The sequence below is a fragment of the Porites lutea genome, chromosome 1 (genome assembly GCF_958299795.1).
Source record: "Porites lutea chromosome 1, jaPorLute2.1, whole genome shotgun sequence".
NCBI lineage: Eukaryota > Metazoa > Cnidaria > Anthozoa > Scleractinia > Poritidae > Porites > Porites lutea.
The window spans coordinates 3687169-3697246 of NC_133201.1; the positions used below are offsets into that span (position 1 = coordinate 3687169).

At 39.6% G+C, this 10078-nt stretch overlaps 2 protein-coding genes across 2 annotated transcripts; both read right to left on the bottom strand.

Annotated features, from left to right (window-relative positions):
• Positions 1 to 1605: 1605 nt before the first annotated feature.
• Positions 1606 to 3791, bottom strand: LOC140934199 (E3 ubiquitin-protein ligase TRIM71-like). Its single transcript, XM_073383871.1, has one exon. It carries the CDS (start codon positions 3734 to 3736, stop codon positions 1685 to 1687), a length of 2052 nt encoding a protein of 683 aa, XP_073239972.1. The 5' UTR covers positions 3737 to 3791; the 3' UTR covers positions 1606 to 1684.
• Positions 3792 to 7200: 3409 nt separating this feature from the next.
• LOC140934209 (uncharacterized) lies at positions 7201 to 9777 on the bottom strand. The gene has a single exon (XM_073383878.1). The coding sequence runs from the start codon at positions 9678 to 9680 to the stop codon at positions 7632 to 7634; it is 2049 nt and encodes a 682-aa protein (XP_073239979.1). The 5' UTR covers positions 9681 to 9777; the 3' UTR covers positions 7201 to 7631.
• Between the last annotated feature and the right edge of the window lie 301 nt (positions 9778 to 10078).

Genomic DNA, 10078 nt, shown 5'->3' on the forward strand with positions numbered 1-10078 from the left:
ACAGTGTATATTCTATACGGCCTATACAACATCTAGCTGCAACTTTGTTCAGTGCTAATTTTCGCAACGAGTTTTACAAAATTCAGACTTATCTAGGAAGATCGAAGGGCCTCTGCTCGCAGGGTAATGGTAACCCAAACACATCCCTGATTATAGTAACTAGTGGTACGGCAGCACCTTCAGCAAATCGCGGGCATTAGGCTTTGGCGCCAGAACCAGCGCCTTGCATTTTTCAGGGTTCAATCTTGTTTTGACGAAACCACTTCCACACCTCCCTGTGTTCCTTCTTGAGATTTTCATGAACTGCATGAGCAGTTCTTCAACCCGATTCGTGAGTTGTTTTCGGCTAACGAGCGCTCCTTTATATTTTCTTTGGAGACATCAACTTGACACTTGGCCTCTTGTCCTCCAGGAGACACGTGATATGGCATGATTTTGTCTTCTGTGGGTGTTGTGAGTTCTAAGTCAGGGTAAATCAGGGGCACCCAACATCAATTTTAGAAAAAATATCTGTTCGAAAGACGATTTGAAATGTAGAATTTTCGGAACATTTGTTGTTAAATTTCTTTCTTGCCTGCCTCTCCTAGAATTTGCGAACATCTAACAAATGGTATAATTGCCCATTTTTAACGGATTTTTACCCTAAAAAGGTCACCTAGAATTTTCGGGAGCTTTTTTTCTGGCCGAAATTTTCGAAAAGGTAAGTTTTGATCACTAGAATTTTCGGATCACTAGACTTTCGGCTAGGAAATCCGAACAGTTGAAAAATTTTTAGGGGGTAAAAATGTGTCTATATCTATCGTTTAATACTAAAATACGTTTAACAATGCTATGTTTAAGTGGTAAATCAGGTTAGGTAAATCAGAGTGCGCGGGTTTTTTTCAACAGAGCTTTTTCTAGTGGTTACGCCATACTGAAGAGCTGCAATAATAGCCGCGAAACAGCTGCCTATGGCTACAATCCCGCTCAGTTTGAGTTCTTTCGGTGTGGCGTTGATATCTTGCAGAATTTTCACGAGCATTACAGTATTCTGGTACGTTTAAGCTCAAAACATGACGGTCTCCTTTACTACGATCAATTTGAACAACAACAAAAAACATTCTTTATATCTGATTATCCTTTAATGCATTTTCAACAAATCGTTATACAGTTCGGTTAGTATATGTTATAAGATCTTATAATTAACGGACCAGAAAAACCTGTTGTGAAAAAAATGGTACTTGAAGTAAGGGCGCGGGGACAGTATTTCCAAAAACACACTAGCTAACAACTAGCAACTGCTGGAAAGAAAATGAAAAGGTATACCGTACAACATAAAAAAAACAATTTTGATACCAAAAGGTGAACCATCTTATTAAACTACAATCGGCAAATCAATGATACTACAATACATATGAAAAAAGGTTACAAATTAAAATATATTTACAAGTTGAATGTCATTTCAGCTATTATTACACCTATGATTCTTAATAATTTATTGTTACATTCACAGAAAAGACAAACTACATTCGAGGGCAACCTAATGCCCCCTCCCCACCCCCCCACCCCACCCCCCCGGGCAAGTAGAAAAAGTCAACGGTGACAAATACCTCTCGACATGGGGTTGTTCGAAAAATTCCGTTTTCTTATTCTACAAAACCAATTTAACCTTTTCACCAATAATTATACCACTGGTAAGATCATATTATATCCTGTCAAAAACCTGGATTCGGTTGTTGTTCTTATCACACACAACTATTCTTCCATCACTAAGATTTGCTGTACACCTTGGAAAGTTAAACTCTCCTCTCTCACTACCTTTAATTCCAAACTTTGTAACAAATTTTCCACTCAGTTCAAATAACTGAACTCTGTGATTTCCTGCATCACAGACCATTAGCAATCCTTCTTTGTTAACTGACAAGTAACGGGGCTGATTGAACTCTCCATCGTTGTTTCCCTGTTTTCCAAATTTAGAAATAAACTTTCCCTCCAGATTAAACATTTTAATGGAATAATCACTACCTTCTGAGACTATAAAATATTGACCGTGTTGGATACAGTGATAGGGTTCGAGCAAAGAACCTGCTCCACCAAATTTACGTAAATACCCCCCACTACAAGAGAATATCTTGACTAGTTTGTTACCTTTATCAGCAACAATAATATCACCGTTACTGTTTATTGATAAACCTTCAGGGTATTGAAGCTGATTATCACGTCGACTTCCTTGTTTACCAAACTTACTAAGAAAGTTGCCATTCCTATCAAAGACTTGCACCCTGTGGTTCAAACTGTCCGCCACCACAATATTGCCATGACTATCAAAAGCGATCCCTGTAGGGCAATAGAACTCACCATTATTCTTACCGTAACTACCAAACGATCTTAAGTGGGTACCGTCACTACTAAACACTGAAACCCTGTAGTTCAAGTACTCAGTCACAGCAATTTCATCACGATCATTCACTGCCACACCCCAGGGAAGGCTAAGCATTCCAACAGACTTACCTTTTTGTCCAAATGACAGCACAGATCTGAAGCGCCTGGTTTTTACCTGAGCCTTAAAAGGACTTTCACAAAAATTTGCCCCTTTATCCCCAGCAACTACTTTATTACTCTCTTTACCTTTAGTTCCCAATTGTTGCGCCTTAGGTTCGCTAAAAACAAATTCTACATTACCTATCCCCTCGCTCATGCTCGAAAGGTTAATCAGTTTTTCACTTTTAGTGAAACTAAACCGAGGAATACATTCAGTGTCACGGTTTTCTTGGGTGCTCTGTTCCTGTAGGATTGAATCAAATGTTTCATTAAATCCCAGGATTTCAGTGCTAAAGCTTCGTTTTAACAGAGTTTCAGTTTGTTCAATTGCTGATTCAATTAATTTCACTTGTTTGTTCACTTCGTCTTTTTTATGTGAGAGAGATTCCAGTGATTTTTTCGCTTGATCATCAGTCACTTCAAAAACATCCTGTTTCCTCGCTTCGATGATTGCAATAATTTGGTCTACAAAAGACTGCACTTGGCTTTTTATGTCGGCTACTTGCGATTGAAGTTCGATGCTTTTTTGGTTGAATTGTTCGACTTCCTTTTGTTTTTCCAGTACTTTGTCTTTCAAAGATTTAATAATGGATTTGATCTGTGTCTTGCGGGCATCCGTAGCTTCTTGCAAAAGCATCTTGACATGATTATCATGAAGTGTCATGGCACAAGCGCTACAAATGGCGACTTTACAGTCCTTGCAAAAGAGCTCCAACTCTTTGTTTTCATGGTGTTTCTTCTGACAAAATGCTGGTCGCTCTAAAACAGCCTTGATGTCTTCATCTTGAAAATCTTTCAGCGCTAACGTTCTGTGATCTTTATTTTCTCGCATTATGTTATGTCCTACAATACATTCTTCACACCAGAAGGAACAACACAGGAAACAATACGAGGTCTGGGAGCTCCGTTTCTCGCAGTTTCTGCATTTGACGTTGACTGTACTGCACTCTTTTATTGCCAAGACATCTAGCAGGCTGTTTATTCGAAAATTGGTGGGAAGTTCGCTGGGATTTCCACTTCCAGAAATCTGAAACTGTCTCCTACACTCGGGGCATGTAATTTTTCCATGGACGCCGCTCGTTCGTTGAATTCCGTTCAGGCAATGAAGACAGAAACTGTGCAAACAAGGCAACTGCTTTGGATCAGTGAATGTACACATGCACACAGAGCACGATACTTCATCATGAAGATTGTTGAGCAAGGTCTTGAGATCCATGGAAAAGGTCGGAAACAAGGTTACTTTTTAAAAAGTTTGGCCTAGTTGTTGACGAACAAGGGAATGGCTTTGCCAATGAACAATGAAGTCTTGTCTTGTGACCCAGACTAAACCGGCTCTGTATTATTAACCAATGAAATAGAGTTTCTTGACATGTTTTGATGGTTTGACGGAGGAATAAAAAACTTCCTGTATTTCCGAGAATTGTTAATCAGCTTTGTAGTATAGCCAATAGGTATTGAACCTGCTGTCAAGTCAAGGGTTTCCGCGCGTGGTCGTCGTCAAGAAAGTCGAAGCGAGGCTGTTCCAGAAAGGTTCACCGCAGAACGAAAGCTTCTTTTATTTACTTAACTTGTCATTTTAGAATAGAAAAAGCCACTCACTGTTAGATGCTTTTCAGTTCTTCAATAAAACCTGCGGAAAAAGTAACATTAATTTGATGAAAAAAGAGAAGAAGGGTAATGACAAAGCTAAGCAAGGGTTCGAATCCAGTTTTTTTTTAATACAGCTAGGAATTTGATTCACGGCGAGCTCAGCGTCCTCCCCAGGCACTTCGTTTTTCCCACGGTTTCTCATAGAAGCGAGAGCGAAACGCGAGTGACTGGTGACGAAGCGCAAGGGACCAGCGGCGAGCTACTTTATCAGGTGACACATGGCCTACAATAAACGCAGGCGCATCATTTTCGAACAAGCGAGCCACGCAAAGTGTGTAGCTGCCTGTGTGTGATTGTGAAAGCAAACTAACAGCTCATAAAAACTCTGGAAATATTAATTGGTCTCCTACCATTACTCTCTAAAAGGCAGACGCCTCTGTAGAGTAACAGTTATAAACGGTTCCAACGATCATCTCAAAGAGTTGAGCGTAACACTATTAAACAGAGCGAATTCTAGTACGCGCTCCCAGAAAACACCTGCAGTGAGCTGATGTGGTCATTTGGAATTCACGCGTGAGGAGCCTTAGTCTGCTACACAGCCGTTTTTAGTGTCGTCACGTAACGAGGAGGAGCGTTGCGTGACGACTCTAAAAACGGCTGTGTAGCAGACTAATTGAACTCTGGGACAGTTTTAAAGAGAACACCGTTTTTATTGGCTATCGCAAGAGGCTCGCAAGGATGCCATCACTTGTGTGAGTGGGTGATGTACTAAACTCTGCTCCTGTTATCTCCTTGGCTTTCTACAGAAACAAAAATATAAGTCAGAATGTACTTTTCCGTCGGACGACAGGGCTTTCCAATGACTAAGCCGTCTTGCAAGGGAATTTTTGCGGCCAGCGACCTCGATACTCGCGGTAAGGACAATGGAACTCGCGCGCGAACTTATCATAATAAGACCAAAATAAGACCAAGATCATAAGTGACGGCAATTTTCTCTCCGACATAGTCGCAAATTTCTTATTTAGGACTAGTTGTGGCCAGTGACGTTCTGTAACTCATTACAGCTCGTCTCTAACTATTGGTATTGTAAGCGACGACCGATCAGACCCTCTATATGACCTATATGAATACCTTCAAAAAAGATAGAGGAGTAGACGTGAATGAGTTAAGATGAAACGATAGCCTGACAAGTAATCATGCTCAAGGATACCACAGGGTTAACCTGTGTGGAGAACATAAGAAGGGGACGGGTAGGGAGAAGGGGAGGGGATTAAAAAGACTCCTGCAATCAGGAACCCTACATTGCTCGACAGATAAGATAAGGACAAGAGGAGAGGAGAGGGAAGGGTAGGGGAGATAACCTTATCTGCTCCCATGTTCTTTTTCTCCCCTCCGCTTCATGCACTTGCTACGCAGGTTACACTTGCGTACAGCCTGTAGTACATGCCCTGAACTGAAGTGTTTATAGTAGATTTAATAGATATCTACCTTTATAGAATAACTAAGATAGTACGCGCGTTCTGATTGGTTAAAAACCCATGGTTTATTGTGCCGGTAAACTCAAAAAACGTAAAGGTATTTTATAAAAGCAATGGACCACACTTTCTATGGGTTTACGGGCGTGATAACCCACGCGGGATGTTGGGAAAACACTCGAAAAGCTTGTAAATCACGAGCGGAGGGGATTACCACGCCGGTAAGCTCATAAAAAGTGTGGTCTATTGCTTAATAAAACTCTTTGTCGTCCGCTTTGGAAGTTTTGGGTGATTGGGTCCATATGGACCCATGCATATTATTCTCCCTGGACCCCTTAGGCTTTCAATTCTAGCTATTATGTTGGTAATTAGCAATATCGGCGAGGATAGAGCACATGTCCACGTGTACATCATTTAGCAAATTTTGACCAATCTCAAAGCACCTGACGGCTCAAATTGATTAAGGCTTGGTTCTTTACAAATTCCTCAGAATTTTGAAAGGGGGTGGTCAAATGTAACTTTTTTTCTTTTAGATATCGTAAAATTCCGAAAATAAGCCCCTCCATGTATAAGCCCCTTCAAATATAAGCCCCTTAGTCCGGCGCAAAAAACCCTCCGTTAAATCGCGTCTTCTAACATAAGCCCCCCGGGGGCTTGTACTAGGAAAATTACCCTCAAATACAAAGTAAAACAAAGCAAAAATGGTAAATTTACTCCGTAGGTGAGCCCCTCCAAAAATAACCTCCTCAAAAAGGGCCTTTGAAAAATATAAGCCCCGGGGCTTAGTTTCGGAATTTTACGGTATCCCAAGTCTAATAAATTAAGGCTAATCATAACTAAGAAATCTTCAAAGTTCATTTGAAAAATTGTTTATAACTGCATCACGTGACCAGCCACGCCCTGTTTTAGCTAGAAAGCAAACGGTTTTGCTTTTGTAGGTCCAATCAGTGGCTACCGATAGTCTTCTTGTAAAAAAGATTGGAATGAGACGAAAGTGTCCGTATAAAAGGGGTTGAATTAAGAGAAAACTGTGTAAGGGCTTTGACAAAAATCCACTTTTCATCATAAAACAACCAAATCTGGCCATTTAATTAGCCTGAATTTCATCTGATTACTTCGAGTCGTTATTACTCCCTCAGTAACGACGTTGTTCAATGTTGAGAGTAGAAAACGACTCGAACCAATCGGATGAATTTCAGGCTAGCCATTTAATGTAAAATCAGGTGAAAAAATCGGCAAAAGATGATTTTTCGGTTTTTTAATTAATAAGGGATTTGATTGTACTGTTGTCTTGTCCTACAAACTGCTCAGTAGACCTTTACGCGGCTCGGATGATCACTGGACATATAATGATGGTCCATTCTCCGAGAATTGAAGAGGCGTAAAAATAGTATCTTCAATTAGTACAAGCGTGCTAAATACATTATTTTACACTTGAATGACGTACGTTTAACGTTAACACTTGACGATCTCACTAACAACGAAAAATTTGAACAAAAGAAAAACATTCTTCATATTTGATTATCCTTTAATGCATTTTCAACAAAACGTTGTACGGTTCGGCAAAGATATATGTTATAATTTAACGGACCTGAAGATCCTGATGAGAAAAAATGGTACTTGAGCTGAGGGCGCGGGAAAAATACTTCCAAAAATACACTAGCTAACAACTAACAACTGCTGGAAAGAAAATGAAAAGGTGTACAACATAAAAAACAATTTTGATACCAAAAAAATGAACAACCTTATTAACCTACAACGGCAATTAAATGAGACTACAATACATTTGAAAAAGGATTACAAAATATATTTACAAGTTGAATGTCATTTCAGCTATTATTACAGCCACGATTTTATAATTTGTTGTTACATTCACAGAAAAGACAAACTACATGTGAGAACAACCTAATGCCCCCCGACAACTAGAAAAGGTCAACAGTGACAAATAACCCACAAAATGATTTTGTTCGAAAAGTTATGGTTTCTTTTCCTAGATAAAGAAGCCAATTTGAAAGTTTCAACAATAATATCACTGGAAAGATCATATTATAACTGGTCAAAAACCTGGATTCGGTTGTTCTCCTTCTCACACACAACTATCCTTCCATCACTAAGATTTGCTGTAGACACTGGACACTTAAACTCTCCTCTCTCACTACCTTCACTTCCAAACTTTGTAACAAACTTTCCACTCAGATCAAGTACCTGAACTCTGTGATTCTTTTCATCACAGACCATAAGCAATCCTTCTTTGTTAACTGACAAGTAACGGGGCTCATTGAATTCTCCATTTTCGATTCCCTGTTTTCCAAATTTAGAAATAAACTTTCCCTCCAGATTAAACATTTTAATGGAATAATTACCACGATCTGAGACTATAAAATATTGACCGTGTTGGATACAGTAATAGGGATTGACCAAAGAACCTCCTCCATCAAATTTACGTGAATACTTCCCATTAGAAGAGAATATCTTGATTAATTTGTTACCTTTATCAGCAACAATAATTTCACCGTCGCCGTTTATTGATAAACCTGCAGGGGATCCAAGCTGATTATCACGTTTTCCTTGTTTACCAAACATACTAAGAAACTTGCCATTCCGATCAAAGACTTGCACCCTGTGGTTATAACAGTCTGCCACTACAATATTGCCATGACTATCAAAAGCGATCCCTGTAGGGAACTGGAACTCACCATTATTCTGACCCTTCCTTCCAAAGGATCTTAAGTGGGTACCGTCACTACTTAACACTGAAACCCTGTGGTTACCGAGCTCAGTCACAGCAATTTCATCCTGATCATTCACTGCCACCCCATAGGGCAAGTTAAGCATTTCAACAGACTTACCTTTTTGTCCAAATGACATCACAGATCTGAAGCGCCTGGTTTGTACCTGAGCCTTAAAAGGACTTTCACAAAAATTTGTCCCTTTATTCCCTGCAACTACTTTATTACTTTCTTTACCTTTAGTTCCTGATTGTTCCGCTTTAGTTTCGCTAAAAACAAATTCTACTTTACCTATCCCCTCGCTCATGCTCAGCAGGTTAATTAGTTTTTCACTTTTAGTGAAACTAAACCGAGGAATACATTTAGTGTCGCGGTTTTCTTTGGTGCCCTGTTCCTTCAGGATTGAATCAAATGTTTCACTGAATCCCTTGATTTCAGAACTAAAACCTCGTTTTAACAGAGTTTCAGTTTGTTCAATTGCTGATTCAATTAATTTCACTTGTTTTTCCACTTCGCCTTTTTTCTGTAAGAGAGATTCCAGTGATTTTGTCGCTTGATTATCAATCACATTAAAAACATCTTGTTTTTTCGCTTCGATGATTGCAATAATTTGGTCTACACAAGACTGCACTTGGCTTTTTACCTCGGCTACTTTCGATTGAAATGCGATGCTTTTTTGGTTGAATTGTTCGACTTCCTTTTGTTTTTCCAGTACTTTGTCTTTTAAAGATTTTATTATGGAGCTAATCTGTGTTTTGCCCTCATCAGTAGCTTCTTGCAAAGGCATCTTACTATGACCTTCATGAAGTGTTACAGCACAAGTGCTACAAATGGCGACTTTACAGCCCTTGCAAAAGAATTTCAGCTCTTCTTTTTCATGGTGTTTCTTCTGACAAAATGCTGGTCGCTCTAATACGGCCTTGATGTCTTGATCTTGAAAATCTTTTAGTGCTAGCGTTCTGTGTTCGTTGTTAGCACGCATTATGTCATGTCCTAAAATGCATTTCTCGCACCAGAAGGAACAACACTGGAAGCAATACGAGGTCTGGGAACTCCTTTTATCGCAGTTTCCACACTTCACGTTAGCTGTACTACACTCTTTTATTGCCAAGACATCTAACAGGCTGTTTATTCGAAAATTTGTGGGAAGTTCGCTGGGATTTCCACTTCCAGAAATCTGAAACTGTCTTCTGCACTCGGGGCATGTAATTTTGCCATGGACGCCGCTCGTTCGTTGAACTTCGTTCAAGCAGTGAAGACAGAAATTGTGCAAACAAGGCAACTGCTTTGGATCAGTGAATGTACACATACACACGGAACAGGATAATTCATCATGAAGATTGTCGAGCAAGGTCTTTATATCCATGGAAAAGGTCGGAAGCAAGGTTACTTTTCTAAAATTTTGGCCTCTAGTTGTTGGCGATCAAGAAGCTTCAAGAGAATGGCTTTGCGAATGAACAATGAAGTCTTGTTTTGTGACCCAGACTAAACACTGTATTATTAACCAATCAAATAGAGTTTCTTGACATGTTTTGGTGGTTTGACCGAAGAATAAAAATCATCAACTGTATTTCCGAGAAGTGTTAATAAGCTCCTTGAAGCATGGATAAATTGCCGGCAAGCATTTCCGTGCGAGGTGGTCAAGAAAGTCGAAAGTAGGAATGAAGGAGCTTTAGGTACATTAATTAATCAACCTTCGGCCATCTCTGATATATACAGTCCAACAAAATGCTCCAGAAAAAATGGCAGTTGCAGAAAATTTTT

What these genes read in the sequence shown, in the direction of transcription:
- LOC140934199 (XM_073383871.1), bottom strand. Translation starts at nt 3,736, where the DNA reads ATGGATCTCAAGACCTTGCTCAACAATCTTCATGATGAAGTATCGTGC.
- LOC140934209 (XM_073383878.1), bottom strand. Translation starts at nt 9,680, where the DNA reads ATGGATATAAAGACCTTGCTCGACAATCTTCATGATGAATTATCCTGT.